Source organism: Trachemys scripta, chromosome 15 (genome assembly GCF_013100865.1).
Source record: "Trachemys scripta elegans isolate TJP31775 chromosome 15, CAS_Tse_1.0, whole genome shotgun sequence".
NCBI classification, from domain to species: Eukaryota; Metazoa; Chordata; order Testudines; family Emydidae; genus Trachemys; species Trachemys scripta.
In genome coordinates, this window is record NC_048312.1 from 19,458,166 (window position 1) to 19,478,665 (window position 20,500).

The 20,500-nt window shown below is 40.8% G+C and overlaps 1 protein-coding gene across 5 annotated transcripts; it reads left to right on the plus strand.

Moving 5' to 3' along the window:
* The first annotated feature begins 317 nt into the window (after nucleotides 1-317).
* LOC117888120 (solute carrier family 2, facilitated glucose transporter member 11-like) lies at nucleotides 318-15,315 on the plus strand. Of its 5 annotated transcripts, none has more exons than XM_034791227.1 (10): nucleotides 318-484; nucleotides 4,244-4,330; nucleotides 5,054-5,183; nucleotides 5,355-5,503; nucleotides 8,697-8,884; nucleotides 11,207-11,317; nucleotides 12,901-13,002; nucleotides 13,280-13,355; nucleotides 14,279-14,406; nucleotides 14,760-15,315. In XM_034791227.1, exons 1-10 carry the CDS (start codon nucleotides 343-345, stop codon nucleotides 14,961-14,963), a joined length of 1,317 nt encoding a protein of 438 aa, XP_034647118.1. In that variant the 5' UTR covers nucleotides 318-342; the 3' UTR covers nucleotides 14,964-15,315. The 5 variants fall into 5 exon arrangements, with proteins under 5 accessions (XP_034647118.1, XP_034647122.1, XP_034647121.1 ...); XM_034791231.1 differs by having other exon boundaries at nucleotides 329-495; XM_034791230.1 differs by having other exon boundaries at nucleotides 329-484; nucleotides 4,206-4,330.
* The last annotated feature ends 5,185 nt before the right edge of the window (nucleotides 15,316-20,500 follow it).

The following is a 20,500-nucleotide window of genomic DNA, read 5'->3' on the forward strand; positions in this document are numbered from 1 at the left end:
AAATACTTCAACTTAATTAAATAAAGTTGTACACCTCTACACCGATATAACGCGACCTGATATAACACAAATTTGGATATAACGCGGTAAAGCAGTGCTCCGGAGGGGCAGGGCTGCACACTCTGGCGGATCAAAGCAAGTTCAATATAACGTGGTTTCACCTATAACGTGGTAAGATTTTTTGGCTCCCGAGGACAGCATTATATCGGGGTAGAGGTAATTTAATTCAGTAAGGTTTATGCAGGATATTATCCTATTATCACACTTATAATCAGGGTATTTGGTAATGAAACTCCTCCCCTCACCCCAATTTTTCTTTCTAGTACATCAAGAACTTCATCAATGACACCTGGCAAGAGCGATACCACTCTGACATCGATGAGCAGACCCTCACATTACTGTGGTCTTTCATTGTCTCTACCTTTAGCATCGGGGGATTCTTGGGAGCCATCAGCTCAAGATACCTGTCTGCAAAATACGGAAAGTCTGTATCAAGTAAAAAGCGCTTTTAAAAATTGTCCTCTATAACAAGGTAGAAAAATTATGGTTGGCTTTGAGACAATTGTGCCCACAGAAAGGAAGAATAGTTCATATTTTTCTAGCCAAAAGTGTTGCATTATTTCACACCATCCCTCCAATTAATGTACATATTTCAGTGACAGTTCCCTATTTCCCTCTTTTATCCGAGAGTTCAGTCCATAATACTGATTAATACCTTCGCAGAAAAATGTAGATTAAAATTGACTGTAAAAGTGGTCTGGTAGCCTAGTGCTCTGCAATCCAATGGAGGAAACAAGATTTTGATTGCTGTCAATGCTTCAATAGTAAGTGTATCAACTTCTGGAAAGGAATACTTCATGTTACTCAACTTTTCATCCTGCCAGTGAATTAATGAAGGGTACTGACCTTCTCCAAAGGGAGTTCTGACTAATCCTGCCTGATCAAAAGGATTATAGGATATAAGGACAATTGGGGAAATACTACATACATTGACAGGGAAATTACTGTCCATTACTTTTAAATTCAAAACAAATACATTGGGTTCCTCAGCACAGTTTAATTGACTTTAATATACTTACCTTTATGTGTTAATCTTAACTGGCACAAATCAGCACCTTTCTTGGAAGTCTCAGTAGAAACTAAGGAATGAATTAAAATGGAGATAGAGCTACTCTTTGCACCCTAAGATGTAGTCCCTTCAAAACATGGTGAAAGTACATTAGTGGAATAGGGCAGAGAAACTTGTACTGCCACTGCCTGGTGTATCTGTACAGTAGATAAACAGGATATTCCATATTTCACTGCCATCAAATATAATCTCTTTCATGAGCACTATATTCACATGACCAGAAAACATAATATCCAATAATGGGTTTGGTTCAGGAGGAGCTGTTACGTTTCTAGGTGGAAAAGCCCTAAATTAAGAAGGATTTAGAAAATAAAATACCTATTTATGAAACGTCCAAGGGAAAATTACTTACCTGTAGCTAGAGAGACAAGGTGGGTGAGGTAATATCTTTTATTGGACCAACTTCTGCTGGTGAGAGAGACCAGCTTTTGAGCTGTAGTTGGCAATCACCCATTCTTGGGCCTATGGCCCTGCATAAAGCCAAGATGGGAACAAGCCAGTCTCAAAACTGTAGAGAGCCAGCCCTGCAATGAAACATAGGTACCAGGCACTACTCGATTTTTCATCCTTTCCACAGTGGAAAAAGAACAATTACAAAAGGTACAGTAGCTTGAAATTTATTCAAGGTGTAAATTACTTTAAAAAGGAACACATTTATAAAAGGATAAAATGCCTTCGAGTTTTCTAGGGTTTTTTAAGTATATGCCCAGGGATAACATATGGGGACTCAGAAATATATATAAAAACTAAAGCAGTAAAAGGAAAAAGAGACATCCTGAAAAATTAAAATTCCTAGACGGCAAGAGAGTTTGGAGGCCCCTAACTTACTCACAAAGAGGTTGTATAACACCAATAGACCTAATCTTCACCCTTGTCTAGAGGTAGAATCTAAGCAATTCTGCTTAATGAAACACACACAAACACTCTGAATATCTCCTGGATGGAACTGATTGCAGGCTTGCTATCACAGCAAGTTTCTCATCAAATAAGCCTCAACATGACCTTGAGATGCAGCTTGGTTAGATTATAGCAACAAGAGACTCAGCCACAATCATACACACATGGTCTCTTAGAAAGAGTAGAACCATGGATGACTAAGGTGGAACTTCAGCACTGTCTTTGGAAGGAATATAGAATATTACCATGACATTTTAAAAGTAAAAAAAAACCCCGAGCTCTCAAATTCAGAATAACTAGGATGAATGAGCATCAGGGAGTATCGGATATAAAAATCTCTCCTTTCATCCAGTGGTATAGACCAGTGGTTCTCAAAGCCGGTCTGCCACTTGATCAGAGAAAGCCCCTGGTGGGCCTGGCCAGTTTGTTTACCTGCCACATCCACAGGTTCAGCCGATCGCGGCTCCCACTGGCTGTGGTTCGCCGCTCCAGGCCAATGGGGGCTGCAGGAAGCGGCGCAGGCTGAGGGATGTGCTGGCCGCCCTTCCTGCAGCCCCCATTGGCCTGTAGCAGTGAACCGCGGCCAGTGGGAGCCGCGATCGGCCGAGCCTGCGGATGCGGCAGGTAAACAAACTGGGCCGGCCCGCCAGGGACTTTCCCTGAACAAGCGGCGGACCGGCTTTGAGAACCACTGGTATAGACCAATGCCTTTTTTCCCCAGGAGATGGATTTTCTGATGTATGTCATCATTATGCTGTTCAATTTTAGTGCATCCTTGAGAGGAGTAGTCAATTGTACAGAATTTCCAGGGGTGAAAGTAATATTAAACTCTTACTGGTAAGGGGGGCCCAGCTCCAGGCCCCCAGAAGGAGCTGGGCCTCGGGCAGAAGGGGTGGGGTTGGGGGTCAGCCTCCCACAGCCAGCCCATCCGCACTGCCTGGCTTGCGCTGCCCGGGGCTCCAGCCGCTGCCGCGGTAGCAGCAGCTGGGGCCGGGATCCCCAGGCCATTTTAAATCACCACCCTTGGGGCATTGCCCTTTCCCCCGCACGTCGGCAGCCCTGCGGCAGCACTTTAATGTTGGCTGCATATCGACTGGTACCGGCTTCTTACTGGTACACCATACCGGCCTACTTTCACCCCTGAGAATTTCTGTCAATCAGATGTTATAGTCCCTACTAGATAATACTGAGGACTCATACACCCAAGGCAACCAGGTGTAAATCATCCCTAGCCTTCTTCCTTCAAAAACTGGCTAAATGTGCACGTCCTTGGGGAATGAGATCTGACTGCATTAAGAATGCTTCCTGAAGTTGCTGGGATTCTTCTCCCCTTAGCAGGCATAAAAGGAAGGGTGGAGGAGGAAGGCACAAAAGAGTAAAAGGCCAAAAGAAAAGAATAGGTCAAAGTTCACTGACACAGCATAGCTGCTAGCATCAATGAGGGTCATTAATCAGCACAGATAGCACCAATAAAAATGAAGAGGAAACAAAAAATGTTTGAGGAGGTGTGGAGATCATGGGTGTTGCCAGGATTGTTGGCGACCTAATTCAGGTATGAGTAAGTGCCTCGATATTTTTTTCTTTTTAAATAAAGAAGGCTGGCATTCAAACACTGGTAAAGGATACAGACACTTTAACTGTAGGGGATGTGTCCAAAAAGAGCTAGGCTGTAGTGCGGCTGAACAGCAGGGAAGCAATCTCCAGAGAAGCTCCTTCACAAACTGTGTTCAGAAAGGAACTGTCTAGGTGAGCACTGTGGGGTTCCTCCGCAGAGATAGTGCCAGATACCCTTAGAGAAACCCAAATCTCAGAACTTTGAACTTAAAGAATTCCCACCAAACAGCACAGATCCATGAGTGGGAGATCTGTTGGGATGGGTATCTTTGAAGAAATATTATTTCAAAAATGTTCATTACCGCCTCTGCTTTACCTGACTGAAGTGCTCCCATATACAGTGGAATAGTCCACTTTACGCTTAGATTACACCAATTTCAATATCAATTTAAGTAATGACTCAACAGTACTGCATAAGCAACTGCTAGGTCCCACTTGCAAATTCTCGATTCAATGATAAAGTCACCACTATCTGTATATTCAGAGGATAAAAAGAGGGTATTTGGGGAAAGCAAGAGAGATGGTGTTGCCCAGTTTTATGAAAGTCTCTTATGTGCTGTTACAGAAAGAAATGTCTAACGTTCAATAATCTGCTTCTGATAGCAGCTGCATTTTTCTGGGGGTTCAGTAAGATGGCAAAGTCCTTTGAGATGATTTTGATTGGACGTTTCCTTTGTGGTTTTAATTCAGGTAGGTTGTGTTTGATTTCTACTTGTATAATAATCAGTTGGGATCCCCCTGCTTTTGCAAGGCTGTAAACCAGAGGCAGGATCAATATTCCTAAGTGTCAAAATGAAAGGGGTCAATAAGTTGTTATAGGGTGAAAGAAAAGAGATGATAACCCAAAGGATATGGGATAAAAGGGTTAAGAGAGAGAAATAAGAGAATGCATTTGGTTGCTTGAGACTGTTTTCCACATAATAATATTCCAGGCTAAGGGAAAACACTTTGGAAGAGGGAACTTTAAAAAAAATAGGCAATAAAGCTGACAGCAGAAATATTGCAGGCTTGCAAATAATAAAATAAATAAATAAATAAAATATTCACTTTGTACTGCTAGTATCCTGCCCAGACTGAAACCGTTTGCCTCTTATATCTTTTATCCCTATGTATGTTTATCAAAATTACATCTCAGTCTGACTACACAGAATATAGGAACAACTTCAGTTAGATTTCTTACTTTTTAAAGAGTAAGCCAGAATTCATCCTCTTTTTTTATTTTAAAAAGGGTTTTGGTCTTTCCTAATTTCCACCCAGACAGAAGATCCTCCTTTTAACATTAGTTTGTGATATGGAGCCACAGAACTGATCCTACTTCCATTAAAGTTAATGGCAAAACTAATTTCAGTGGGACTTCAGTTACATTTTCCTTCTTTTAAACAAACTTGTCCTTCCTCTTTTCCCCTATTCAAGGTTTGGGCTGCTGTTTACATGGCCAGTATTTGGGAGAAATTTCCCCTAAGAAGCTGCGTGGATTTACAAGTGCCACTCTCTCTCTTTTTGCAAACATGGGGAAATGCTTAGGACAAATTGCAGGACTAAGGTAAAATAAACGTATTTATCTTCACATCTAAATGTCTATTCATTCTTTAGTTATCCATTGTTATCCCATATAGTTTAATTCAGTCTCCCCATTTTTCACTCAAAATATTTGGTAAGTTTCCCAGAACTGTTTGGGGTTCTTTTGGGTCTTGTTTTAACCTATTCTCTCTAGTGAACTTTTAGGAACTGAATCCTTGTGGCCTTTACTGATGGCTATCAGTGGAATCGCAGCATCAGTGCAGCTGGTCACTCTCCCATTCTTCCCTGAGTCTCCACCCTACCTCCTGGTGCAAAAGGGAGATATGGAAGGCTGCCAGGAAGGTAACATGGACCACCTTAACTCTCAACTTTTTTTTTCTAGCTTTGTCCAGTTACTCAAGCTGGAATCTTGGAAGAGGAAAGGATTCCACACCATTTTGAAGAAACAAAATACCACTTGTACACTGTACTTTCTTAATGCTGTCATCAGGACAGTTCAGATACAAGTATTAGTGGGGGTTAACATTGTTATTAAAATTAGTGGCCATAATTTCTTTACTCTGAGATATAACTAGTGCAAAAATTAACATGAATGCTATACTGAGTTGTGGTTATAGTCAGAAAAGTGACAGGGTAAGAATGGGATCTTACTACTGAACAGATCTGATCCCTGTGTGTTTTCTGAGTGGTAACTTTTTCTTGTTAAGAAGGTAAATATTTATCTGTCTAAACTACTAGCCAACAATAACATTGCACAGCACAACTAATAGGTAGTAACTATAATCAACTGAGATATGAATGAATTTATTTAAAATTAAACACTTTTTTTAAGCCAGCTGAAATCAGACACCTTTATTTTGTATAGTCTTTCATACTAATGGTATTCCAAAATACTATCCTAATAGACACTAGATAAGTTAAAGAATTCGATAATAAAGCCAACAACAGAGGAAGAGAGAAATGAACAGGTATAGGCAAGCAAAAATTTTTAAAATGACATTCGAGGAAAAAAAGCAAATGAATGAGACAGAGAAGTAAGAGAAGATCATTTCAGACAGCAGGAAATGGAAGGGAAAGGGCTCTCACACCAACAGTGTGGAGATTGTGAAAGGGAGCAGAAAAGATATTGTTAAATGAGGAGCTGCTGGAAAGTAGGGTGCAAAAAGAGGTCAGAGTTCCACATTTCTCTTAAAACAGGACAGCTACTGATAGTATCAACACCTGATAGGGAACAAAGTTCATGTGTAGCTTCACATAAGCTGAAGTATGGATGGCTGAACGGATGGTCCTATATGTACTGATTCATTTAAAGAGTGACAAGGCAATGGATGGGTTTAATAGAAAGCATGGTGGAGAAATCCATCAAACAATGACATAAGAACTGACTGATGGATTGAGTAATTGACTTATTCACTGCATACTTTGATAAATATGCATTAGAATGATGGAACAATGGATCAGTTGTGGATGGATGAACAGATTAGCTATTTAATATCTTCCTTCATTATCTGGAGGTTGAGAGACAGCAAGTTGAAGAGATTTGGAGAGAACACCCTGTTAGTGTTCTGAACACCAGTGAGCACAGAGAAATAGTAAAGAAGGCCTACAAGTTTAGAAATATTGGTGCGAAATAAAAATAGATTCAACATGGGAAAATTATATGTTACTATAGCCCGCGGTGGAAAATACTAATTCAACAGTGAATGAAGAAGAAAACTAGGAAAAAGAAATGCCAAGAGAAATATGGATGATAGTGGTGCAGTAAGCAAGATATTGTGGTTGCTATGTGCTCTGGCTGGGGGAGGGAGGGGAGGGAATCTGTGTCTTTAAATTATGAAACAGAAAGGAATCACCCTCTACTCCATTTGGTCCTGGTGTTACTACTCGATGAATATGATTTGCAAAACTGAATATCTCAACACTTGGAAATATTGACAAATTGAAAGGAGTACAGAAAAGAGCAACAAAAATGACAGACTGGGGACGGGAGGGTTTGAGGAAAGATTAAAAGTGATAAAATATATAGTTTAGCTAAGAAATACCTAAGCAGAGACTGGGGAACATGGTAATCATCTACAGGTATTTGAATACCAAGAACTGAGAGCTTTTTACCTGTTTATTGCGGGGTTGCAATTAAAACAAAAAACACATTTACAAAAGACATTACCACAAAAATTACCACATTTTCCCTTATACTAATAAAATAGGAGATCTGGGGTAAATTTTTGATGGTTCTATTTTCACTAGAAGTAATGGTATAGAATTAAGATCTTAATGATAGGTTTAAAAAAATGCCAAGAAAAACTTTGACTGCAAGCCAAATTCAGAGATGAGTCTATGTAAATCACTGATCTTCCAGCTCCCTCCATGTGTAAATGAGACCAATTTAAACCCCTTAGACATCAATACAATGTGTGTAAGTAGGTCTAAAGAAGACTAAATTAGTCTAAGGAGGCCTAATGTACACATCATTTCGGATTTCTGCTCACACTCCCTTAGCGAAAATTAGACTCTTTGAAACTCAATCTACTTACTGACATAAATTACATATCCTTACATACCATTTCTCAGTTTGGCCCCATTTCTCTGACTGAGAGAGTCTAAGATGGTGTATAATACACATCAAGGAGATGAAAGAAGGTGTGAATAAGTAGAGAGTACCCTTAAAGTTAATTTAAAACTAATTAGATTGACCCTCCTATTAAGCATTTTTCTTTCATCTCTTCACACCCCTTGTGTATAAGTTATACCAACTTAGATTTTCTGAGATTCAGTGGCCCAAATTCAGAGGTGATGTATAAGGAGTGTAATTTATACATTGGAAAGTGGGTGAGAGTCTAATGGAGTTGATTCTAAATTGTTATAAACTTAGACTGCTTTAGATTTACATAGTTCCACATCAAGTATCAGAGGGGAGCCATGTTAGTCTGAATCTGTAAAAAGCAACAGAGGGTCCTGTGGAACCTTTAAGACTAACAGAAGTATTGGGAGCATAAGCTTTCGTGGGTAAGAACCTCACTTCTTCAGATGCAAGAAGTGACGTTCTTACCCACAAAAGCTTATGCTCCCAATACTTCTGTTAGTCTTAAAGGTGCCACAGGACCCTCTGTTGCTTTTGATAGTTCCACATATTATTTTGGTCAAATGAGGATATTAATAATACTTACTGTTTCTGGTAGCAGCCACTACAGGTGCAGGAAGTAGATGATGCTGAAGAGATCAATGGTTGTCTGACCCCCACCCACCTATACATTACATAGCCTAATCCATACTACAGGTGAGTTCATGTCACAGATCTAGTGTTCCCTCCTCCCCTTTTCTCTGCTTCCAACCCAAATTCAAAAGATCTGGATTCTCTCAGCACCTAGAAGGAGAGAGGATTCTAACTAATTGATCAATGACCATGCATGGAGGACCCGATGAATCCACTGATCAGTTAGTAAAGGACTGGAAGTCTGGTGAAAACATCAGTGAACAAATTTAATGGGTTTATCTGTTTGTTGCCTAATAATTTTGAGAATTTTTTCCTTTACAGCTTTGAAGCAGCTTTGGGGTGAAGGGAATCATCAAGAAGCAATTGATGATATGGTGAAGGAGCAGGCTACAACGAAAAAAATGAAACCCATGAATGTCCTGGAACTCCTAAAAGACCAATCCTTGCGATGTCAGTTGTGTTTATTGATCATCATTGGTGTTACCATACAGCTTAGTGGTATCAATGCAGTTAAGTACTGTATTCTCCCCTCTTTAAACATTATTATAAGTCATCACTAAGGAAGCAACATATTGTAATACCAGGTGTATTCAAAGATATGAGGCGAGCCCACATAGTCTAAAGATTCAACAAACTTCAATGCAGCCAAAGCTCTGACACAACAGCAGCCGCTTCCCCTAAAGGTGCAGACAAGTGCACAGTCCAACAAAGCATTTGTTACATTTTCCAGTCCCCTAGCTTCTTTCAAACCACACCCACCAACAATCCAGCTAATGGGAAGGGAAGTCCATTACAATATGTACACTTAATAGTAGGAGGAGCAAAAAATGAATTTGAAAGGCAACAAATCTAAAACTGATAAAGGGATTACACTGTATTTTAAAAAACAATGCATAATTAATGCACTCAGTTCATTGCCACATAATATCACTTAGTCCAAGAGTTTAGTAGGACTAAAAAATGACTTGACATTTATATGGACAATGAAAACATCCTCAGTTCAGTATATACATTTGTAATTTACAGAGTTATATATACCCTCATGCTTCAGGACACAAGTCAGCAACTAAGTGCTGGGGATTAGGGAAAACCTTTTGCTATGGGCAGTTTATACCATAATTGTCCATTGCAGGGATTCCTAGACTGAGCTTAAGGCCAGAAAGAACCAGCAGATCATGTAGTCTGATCTCCTGCACACCACAGGTCACTAACCCCCTCCCCCGACCCAGCTACCTCTACATTGACCCAATAACCTGGATTAAATTTAAGTATTACAATCGTCTTCCAGAGACTAAACTATTGTGCGCTACAGGCAGAGAATAGGAGGGACCAAACTGCACCTAAGGCCCTGCAGTGGCATGGAATTGATTTTGTGAGATATACCCAAATGAACTCTTGCACCTTTTCTCTGAAGAATCTACTATCAGCCACTACCCTGTTTCCCCGAAAATAAGACATCCTCCGAAAATAAGGCCTACTTACAGTTTTGCCTCTCGTTGTAATATAAGGCATCCCCCCGATAATAAGACCTCCCCGATAATAAGGCATCCACCGATAATAAGGCATTTTTCATTTCTGAAAAATAAGACATCCCCTGAAAATAAGACCTAGCGCATCTTTGGGAGCAAAAATTAATATAAGACACTGTCTTATTTTCAGGGAAACAGGGTATCAGTAAAAGAATACCAAGCTAGTTAGACCCAACATGGCGATATTTATGTTCCTGTGTAAGTCTTCAAGACCATTGGGCACCATGAGTTCTGTGTTTCAGCATAATAACGTTCCATTGGTTTGTTGCATTAATTTTTTTTCCCTCGAAATCCCTAAGACCACTGCAGCTTTCATGAAACCCACCTAACCGTAAATGACAGCGGCCTCATTTTTATTATTATCGTTGTTAATTATACAATTTTTCTTCCTTCTGTAGCCAGAAAAAATGGACCAGATCTTCGGCTGGTGTGAATCAGTTCAACTCCATTGACTTCAATGAAGTTACATCAATTTATACCAACTGAGAATCTGTTCTACAGTCTTTCTAAGGATAGTAGGCTTTGTGCACTTGCACTATGGGAATCTGTCACATTTTGCAAGTCTGCAGTTGAATGTCTGTGACTCAGTCTTACTCACCTCATTCACCCGCAACTCCCCTGAATTTCAAGGAGAGCTGTGTGTGAAAGTGGGGAAGGGGTTTTGACTCTTCAATTACTTTCTCCTGATTCTCAATTTTCCATTTACACTGGGGGCACGGGGGCTACGCCTTACATTGACAGGCAAAGTTTACACAGCTCAGAATGGAGGTTAAACATGCATTAGGATCATAATATTTTTCTATTACTAGCTTGAGCCAAAAATACTCAAGCAGCTTGTAATTCCCCAGTTCCTGATTTTGTGATTTGGCAAAGTAATGGACTTTCAGTATGTCCACAAAGTTGGAAAGCTCTTTAGGTAACTAATCTTCCACTGAAACTATTAAAATCTGTTTCCATGTAAACATAGAATATCAGGGTTGGAAGGGACCTCAGGAGGTCATCTAGTCCAACCCCCTGCTCAAAGCAGGGCCAATCCCCAGCTAAATCCCCAAATTGCCCTCTCAAGGATTGAACTCCTAACCCTGGGTTTAGCAGGCCAATGCTCAAACCACTGAGCTATCCCTCCCCCCTTTCACATAAATGTTAGAGTAAGAGCTCAATATTAACTAAACTATTAAGTACAAACCAGGTTAGTGGGTGAGAAGCACTCTCTCTGCTACCTGGCCCATTACTCAAACAGTCTTGCACAGGTGTGCTTCAGTAATTTATTTTTTAAAGGGTTTCTTTTGTTACATTTTCCAGATCTATTTCTATGCCTTTGACGTGTTCCGTACAGCCGGATTTACTCAAGATCGTATCCCCTACATATCTCTGGGAGCTGGGACCTGTGAGTTCTGCGCCGCTATAATATGTGTAAGTCACATTGCAGTGGGAGTTGGCATATGTAAAATGTCCATAACCTGGGTGGTGGATAGTTCTCTGAATCAATCAAAAGGGAGGTTCTATTTCTGCAAAAGGATTTTCCAATATGAAGTAGTGGGCTTCTCTCCTGTTCTTTGACTGCATCAGATAGTCGAGTATAGACAAGGCACCAGCATTTCTATCTCCATGTGATCTAACCTGAGTCAAAGCAAGTTCAGATGACAGGACGGAATAAACACCAGGAGACACTAGTGCCTTGTCTACACTAGTGCTTCCACTATTGCTCTTACTGGAGGACATCCGCTAGTGGCAGTGCAATGGAGGGAAATTATAATTTTTAAAAAGCTCTGGCATTGGGATCCATGAAAGACATTGCATCCCCGGCTGGTAGTAACACAATTTACTGGAACATCTACAAAATAGGGGTGAAGCTTGGCAAGTGAAAAGAAGACCTGGTAGAAGAACTTCAACTCTTTACTATGGACCATTTAGAAGGCTGAGTTTAAGTTCTTGAAGCAGAATTGAGGCAGAGGTGAGGACCAGACCTCTCGATCCTGTTAACCTCAGGATACGTGCCCCAGATTCTATCTCTGACAAACTCTTCACTTGTATACTTAGCTCATCCCATGTTCCCGCCTAGTGTCTACTCAAAGAGAGCTCGTTCAATGGAATTCACCTTTCTAGGAGTTCTAGGGAGGCATCTACACAACAGGAAGAGTAGAATGGGCTCCTGAAAAGGACATCATTTCTGTTCCATGTCTCCTTTCACTTGGGAGGGATCCCAATTGCCAGTTCCATTAGGAACTTGCTTGAAAAAGAGTTGGAATCCGTGAAAACTAGAGAAGAGACAGGTCCTGTACAAGAAAGAGCTGCTGGCACAATGGGACTACTAGTACTGTTTTTCATAGATTACAAGACCAGAAGGGACCACTGTAATCCTAGTCTGACCTCCTGCATAACATAGGCCATAGGACTTGCCTGAATTAGTTCTTGTTTCAACCACAGAATATATTTTAAGAAAGAGATCCAATCTTGATTTAAACATTTCAAGTGATGGGGAATCTGCCACAACATTTGGTAAGTTGTTCCAATAGTTAGTTACCCTCACTGTTAACACTTTGTGCCTTATTTCGAATCTAAATTTGTCTAGATTCACCCATTAAGGCAGCCTCTAGCCATTAAGGCAGTTTTGAGGCAGCAAAGCAAGACACTGCGTTCAGAATGGAGATTTGCCTGATGAGGTCAAATAGCTTATTGAGTCACGGTGATTAAGTAACACATTTTCCTTGAAACTTTTGGTAGGGAATTTTTTTTCCCTGAACGGCTCTAGTTTTCATATTGGCAGGGGCTACATGGGAAGAGGAAAAAGACAGAAGGGCATATGCCAGCATCCCTCACCAAAATATAATAGTAGGATATAGAAAAGACCAGTGAAGTCTGGAACCTGATTACAAGTTTATGGACCTATTACACGCAAGACAGATTAATCCTGGTGAAGAAATACCAATACAAAAGACAAATAGGAAAGGTAGTTTTAGTGGCTGACTACCACTTTTGCATTTTGTGCCCTTCAGAGCTTCATCATTGATAAGTTTGGCAGAAGGATGCTGCTGTTGTGGGGATATGGACTGATGGCTTTGATACTCATGCTCCTCACAACAACTCTCTCCCTACAGGTAAAGAAATGTTCCCTTTCTCTGTGTTCTTTACCAATAACTTTCCTAGTTGGGATTCTTGTCTGCAAGAACAAATAATATCTATAGCACTCATTCAGTTAGTTCTTAAATGTTCTATTTGTGACTTTCAGAATAGTCACTTCCAAAAAAGGAGAGAAAATTATCTTCAGGCTGAGACTCCTTAAGGTTTTCCAAACCATGCTGGCAAGAAATCAGCATGGAAGTCTATTAAGGTATTAACAAACACAGTCTACTGTCCCTTTGTCTTCCCCTTTAGCATCAGTTCTTCTGGATGCCCTACTGCAGTCTTGCTCTGATTTTCCTGTTCATTATCATCTTTGCAACTGGACCAGGTTAGTACATAGATGGGCGGGGGGGGGTAGGGGGGGAGAGAAAGAGAGAGAGAGAGATTGGAAAAGAATGAATCATTTAATATACTAACATGAAGGGACTATATACTGATAGCTGAACAAAATTAAATTCATCATAATATAAATTTAAAATATTTATAATATTTTGCACAATTATAGCCAGTGTTTGGTATTCAGATTAATACTAAGTATTACTATTTATCCCATCACTCTTGGGAATGGCCTAATAGCCATTCTGGCAGCATGTTCTAGCCACGTCCCTTCCTTTCGCAATATGCCCCCTAACACTGGGGGCTGACACATTATAGAGCCATTCTAGCTCCTCTGTGTTGCCTGGGAAACACCCTTACAATGGAGGTATTCTTTGGAAGCTAATTCTACTAACTATTTACTCTTAAGAATCTGACTGTAGATCAAATATGAAATATAAAGGCTACATGTGAATGTTAGTAGCATGACCTTGATTGGATCACACCTTTATAAGTTACACTGTCATAACTTCTTTAGTGTCAGGGGCTGGACTATTTACTGCAATAAAAATTAAACAAGAGAAGTTCTTTTAAGTCACACGGATCAAAAAAGGAAGTTTACCAATGAAAAAAATCTGAGTTCCTCCACTTGGAAAGACAGAAAAAAGAATTTACTACTAAAAATACTACTGACTGTGCATGGACTATTAGAATTCAATGCCTCTGATTCTTTCCCCCCCAGACCCGTGTAAACTAGTGGTAATGCCACTTATATCAATGGAGTTATACTAGTCTAAAACTGGTGTTAAATTGGAATCTAGTCTAATATCTGTAAACTTTACACTAAAACTTCACTGGATTTAAATTAGCTTAGAAATGAACAAGCATTTATTTTTATGATTTAATTATTATTCTGAGAAATCTTTTCCTTTCCAGCTGGAGCTTCATTCCCAGTCATGATTGAACTCTTCACCCAGTCATCCAGATCATCCGCATTAGCGATCTCCATGTCTCTACACTGGGTAGGACTCTATATGATCGGGATGATTTTCCCATACGTAGTGGTAAGTGAATCTAAATTGAGCTCTTCTTGAGGATGCCTGATTAAAAAAATGTTTTGAGACTATTTCTGTGCCAAAGCAATGGCATCACAGCACACCGGCATATCAGGAAGCCTGGGTTTTGGAACAACCGTAACATCCTTGCTTCCTAGCCATGGGTAGACATGCCTTAACACAGAACTCAGCCCTTATCACTGAGGTGAAGAGTGTGAGATTGCTCCATTCTTTGAGTGCTATATATGTCCTTCATCACCATTTGAAATTAAGATATCTTCTTTAAAAACTTCCAAACTATAACAGTCAAGGCTAACCAGGGAAGAGAATTAACTTATTTTCCTCTCTCTTTTGGTTTTCAGAAAAGCCTCGGTACCTTCTGCTTCCTCATTTTTATGGGCTTCATTTCGATCTCATGGATTCTCATCTACAGGTTCCTTCCAGAAACAAAAGGCAAATCAGTCATGGCAATCAAAGAGGAATTCAAGCATTTAAATTTCAGGAAGAAATTTCAGGCCATGAGAGAGAATCCCTCTGACAAATATACCTCATGTACCAAGTTATGACTGGACAGAAGAGGAGTAATTTCTTAAAGGGACAGAAAATGGTGTCACACACAGACAAATATAAAAAAAAGAATGTTAGCTTTAATATTTTACTCCTATTATTTTGTATTCCATATTCATTTCTTCGTGCAAACAGACTTCATAGAAGATTGCCCCATGTGATTCTATAACACGAGTGTCTTTCAGTATCTAATGGACACCATCACCAGTCAAATGTGTACTTGCATACTTTTAAAGTCACCCAAACCTTAATTCTGCCCATGTAATACCATTGTAAGGACACTAAGACAATTTGGCTTTGCAATATATACACATATTATAGATAATAAATAAGACAGTTTATATGCCTGAATTTGTTACCCTGTTGGTCACTTTGACTGTGCTGTCCTATGGCTCAGTAACCATGTCAATGGAGCACACTTTCATCCAAAATGGGTAACTCATAGACAACACTGAATCTGAGAGTCAACTGATGTTAAAACCAACAGAATATCACTTATGTTTGTATTCCTGAAGTATCATCATTTTTCCTATCCTATAATTCAGGTTGGACTGGGTCAGACAACTGTTTGCTTATGCGCTTAATCCAACCCTTCTAAACCTTGTCCAGTCACTGACAATGAGGGCTGGTCAGGAGTTTACTGACAATGGTTTTTTGACAGAAAATACCCATTTGCAGAGAAGCTTTATCAGGTCCAGGATGAGATTTCCACAGTGATTTGAACCTGGGTCTCCAACATGCCAGGAGAATGCCCTAATCAATGGGCTCTACCAGGAATTCAAACCTGGGTGTTCTATATCCCAGATGAATGTTCTAAACACTGATCTATAGAGTCAGTCTCTCTCTCTCTCCTCATTTTGTTGGAGCTGCTCAACTTTGTATAAATAATTAAATATTCATTGGTCAGACAAGGAAAGACACTGAAGGAAACAGAGATTTGAATCTAGGTGCCCTATTGTAGGGGCACTCACCTACCACTGGGCTACTAGCTAGCTATTCTGAGGTCTCTCTCGCCCTTTTTTTTTTTTTTTTTTTTTGCACAAAGCATTTCAAAAGATCTGGTTTTCCTTCTGCATTGAAATGAAAACAAAATTCTGAAACCTCAGTTTTTTAAGAAACAATTCTAGTTTTCCAGTCAGACCTACTGAAAATATTTTAATTCAAGGTAAACAATACAAAAACATTTGAAAATGTATGAGAATGGCATGACATGACATTCCATGAGCAGCTCTGTTCTGAGTCACTTCCCTGATCTCAGTTACTCAGAGTATTCTCACCAGCAAGTGGAACAATACCCTGTGGAACATTAACAAGAGAACTGACTGGAACTGATGTTTGGAGCACAGGTCAATTCTGAAAAATGCACGTTTTTCTAAGAAACGTGTATTCAGATGACTGGAATAGCAGACGGGTATAGCGCAAAATACACTTGTCCATGCATTTGCTATATATCATGAATGACTCAATAGTGAATTGGGTAAGCATAAATGTCAGTATATTTAAATATTTAAATGTTAAAGGACCTGATCTTCCCTTCCTGTTTTAGGTTCAGAGGGAATGAAAATAACCAAAAGCCACATAAATGTCCTAAAATCTGTTAGAAGGGAAGAATCACCAATATGGCACATTGTCCCCTCCTTCCTGAGAGTGAAATATGCCACATTACTGTGCATAGCAAATCTAGAGCGCTGGGAATCTACACTATGCTCCAGTGGAAGCATGAAGGGGACTACAAACTAGACAGTTACTCAAAAGTTTCAAGAATATGAAAGTAATCTTCTTTAAAAGAAATCAGGTGTCTGGTGAGACCATGCTATAGACCAGGGGTCGGCAGCCTTTCAGAAGTGGTGTGCCGAGTCTTCATTTATTTACTCTAATTTAAGGTTTCGCATGCCAGTAATACATTTTAACGTTTTTAGAAGGTCTCTTTCTATAATAAACTATTGTTGTATGTAAAGTAAATAAGGTTTTTTAAATGTTTAAGAAGCTTCATTTAAAATTAAATTAAAATGCAGAGCCCCCTGGACCGGTGGCCAGGACCCAAGCAGTGTGAGTGCCACTGAAAATCAGCTCGCGTGCCGCCTTTGGCACGCATGCCACAGATTGCCTACCCCTGCTATAGATCTACACAGTAAGGCTAAGTCATGTGAATTTGACCACTTAAAACAATAGAGGTTCAGGTGGGCCAAACCTGAGCAGTACTGTGACCTGATGGTCAAGGTTACAATGCCTGGAGCGGGGAGCCAGGAACAGACATGTGGGGGACAAAAGCCACCACTATGCCCAGAGAGTCGCAGACACAGAAAAAAGTCACAGACTGGAAAATAATGCTATTGGCAACTTTTTCACGCTGTGAGAAACTTTGCAACCTTACTGAGAACCAGGTTAAAACAAGACAACCACAAGAAATGGAACTGACTTTGCAAAGAACAGTGGTTATTAGCAGGAATAGTGAAAAGGATGCTTCCCAAATTAGTGTTAAATTGAAGTGTTAAAGTAGTAAAACTGAAGGGTATCTAATTAAAAATGTATACTGAGGCACAAATAGAATAAAAGGGTGAGATCAGATTTGATTTCTATAAATGCGGAGGTAATTTAAACACAAAAAATGTCCAAGCACAAGGATAGCCGTGTCAATTATACAATAAGAGCACATGGTCTGCAGAAGTGAGTTACTCTCTTCACAAAGTAGTGCAAACCAAAATACATTCATAGACACAGAACTGGAGGACAAAGTTCTGATGAGGATGAAGATACAGAAAGAGCTTTGTTGGGTTCTTTTATAATTCACAAAGGAAGTTTCCATAACAGATTGGTTTGTTGTGCTGAAAATAAATGAACAAAAAGTGAATTTCAAAACATATAATGGAGCACAATACAATCATATCAAGCAAATATAAAATGGCTCGTGACCACCCCAATGTTTAAAAGTAGTAAGTTTGTTTCATACAGAAGTCACAAAATGAGCCCATGTGCAAAGCAACCCTGTCATTTCTGTATAAGGAAAGATGCCACTCAATAGAATCTGAACTAGAGGTACAATGTCGCATCATGCTCGCCATCATTCAGCAATACTGCGAATAAATGCTCACAGGAATGACTGCTGAATCTGTCAGCATTATTTCATGAGGATTCCCACATCATGCTAAGAAATCCTCTTGGAGCAAAAAAGGGGCATACACAGGCGGGCAGGCAGGCAGGCAGGCAGGCAATGACAGCATAGCAGAGACGATACAATAAAAGGCAATGCATTCATAGAACACCTTCACAAGAAGAGAGCCCTAGAGTCTGATTCATCGTTATCAGTTAAGAAACAATAATTAATATTCCATTATGAAAAAGTTGCCATTCCAGACCAACCATGGCTTGTCTAAAAGAATTCTTCTAAACACAAATAAGACCCTTTTTATAGGTCTTAGCTCTATAGCATTTATGTGAAACCTTAACTCAGAGCTGGACCATTTCTCCTGAGCCATTTTATATCCCACATATCCTTCACAACCAGAGAGGCTTATGTTTGTTCTTAGAACAATCCAGAGAAAGGTTAGGCAGAAAGATTATCTAATATATCTGAGTCCTGGAACCACCTAGTTTTGTTTCTGCTTGGCTCCAACTCACAGAAGAAACAACTATAAGAGCTGAAGCCAGAAGTGGAGCCAGAGGACCACCTAGAGGCAGGAGGCAAGAAAGCCAAGGAATTTTATTCCTTGGTGAAGGGAATAGGACTGTGGAGCTTGGAACTCCCATTTTGAAGAGCTTTCCTGTTTGTGATGTCTGTGTGGAAGTTAATTCCAAGGTAAATCAGTTTCTCTGTAGGAGCCAGAAAACTTGCCAAGGTTCACAATCAGACCTAGGGTCAGGAAAAGATTTAAAGTTAGGAATACTGCTGCTCCTGTTTCTAAGTGAGAACTGCCCCAGACTATCTAGTGAATAACTGTGATTGCCTGCTTCCAAAGGTGAACTCCTACAACTGCAATGAGTTTTGTAGAAACTCTAGGGGTTGAAGAAAGATGGGGAAAGACAGCATAGTACTGGCAATATAGGGCTGAAGGGAGAAACTGAACAAGAGGTACTGTGGAGCAATCAGCACACGCAGATAAGCATCGTGTAGAACTATGGATGCTAAGTAATAGCCTGTACTCATAACTAGAATGACTAACCAGGCCAACTCCAGTTTGATCTGCAGGGAACTGACAAACTGTAACTATAGTGAATAGGAAATGCCCAATGAGTGGAGGAAGGGCTCATTGGTCCCGATCTTCAAGCCTAAAGGAGATGTGCAAGAACGCAGTAATTACTGACCCATCAAGTTACTGAGTCACACGATGAAATGGCCAGAAATAATTATGGAGAAAACTCTTCAGGAGGAGCTGGAGCTTCAAGTAAGCAATAACGAATACGGGTTTATGCCAGGAAGCTCAGCACCGGATGCAGTGTTTTCACCCTGAATACTGAAGGAGAAATACAAGGAATTGTATTTAGTGCCTGTGGATTTAGAGAAGGCCACCAGCAGCTTGACTGTGAGGCTCAGTCCTGGCTGCTTGGAGCCCCAGCAGCTTCTCCGCAGGAGGCTGCAGTACCCACCTGCCCGGCCAGCAGGGCCGGCTCTAGGTTTTTTGCCGCCCCAAGCAAAAAAAATTTTGGCTGCCCCCCGTCCCAGCTCTGGGCTCTCCCCCACCACCCACACCTCCCTGCCGCCCCAGCCCTGGGCTCTTCCCTCCCCCGAACCCACACCCCCCTGCCGCCCCAGCCCTGGGCTCTCCCCCACCACCTGCACCCCACTGCTGCCTCAGCCCTGGGCTCTCCCCCCCCCCACCTGCACCCTCCTTCCTCCGCAGCCCTGGGCTCTCCCCCCCACACCTGCACCTTCCTTCCGCCGCAGCCCTGGGTCACTGGTAACTCACTGCCAGGGCAGGTCATTCAGCAGGAATTTTAGATGTGCACAGAACACAGACAGGATTGGTTCCCATATGGTTACAGAACTGCAGTAAAGTGGAACAATTTTCAGCTTGTGTGATTGGAGGATATCTGGATGCATATTATAAGACTGTCCTACATAAATGAGGAAAAGTTGAGGTGCCTTTATTATTCTTTTGTTCCACTCTTTCTATGGGGAATTTGCCAATGCAATATCACTGTCTTCCTTTTAAACAAAACAAACAAACAAAGGCAATGGCTGTTGAAAATAGCAATTCCAGTCCTAATAACCACTGGGAAGCATTTCTTGCTCAATTTTATTCTACTTTTTCTATAGCAAGCTACAGTGGATCGGTATATTTGATTTGAGAGAAATGAAGTAACAGCCGCCCAAACTGAGCTTGAGCACTCCTGAATTTTGAGGTGTTCAAATCTGGAAGGCAGGTGCTGCGTGGGGGAGGGGGCTGTGGCTCCGCAGGGGAGCACGGCAGCATATATGCAGCAGCGTGTCTGGCGCTGCGTGAAGCCAGACACGCTAGTCTGAGTGGCACGGTAAGGGGGCTGGGTGGTTGGAGAAGGGGTAGGGGGTTCCGGGGGGGGCAGTCAAGGGACAGGGAGC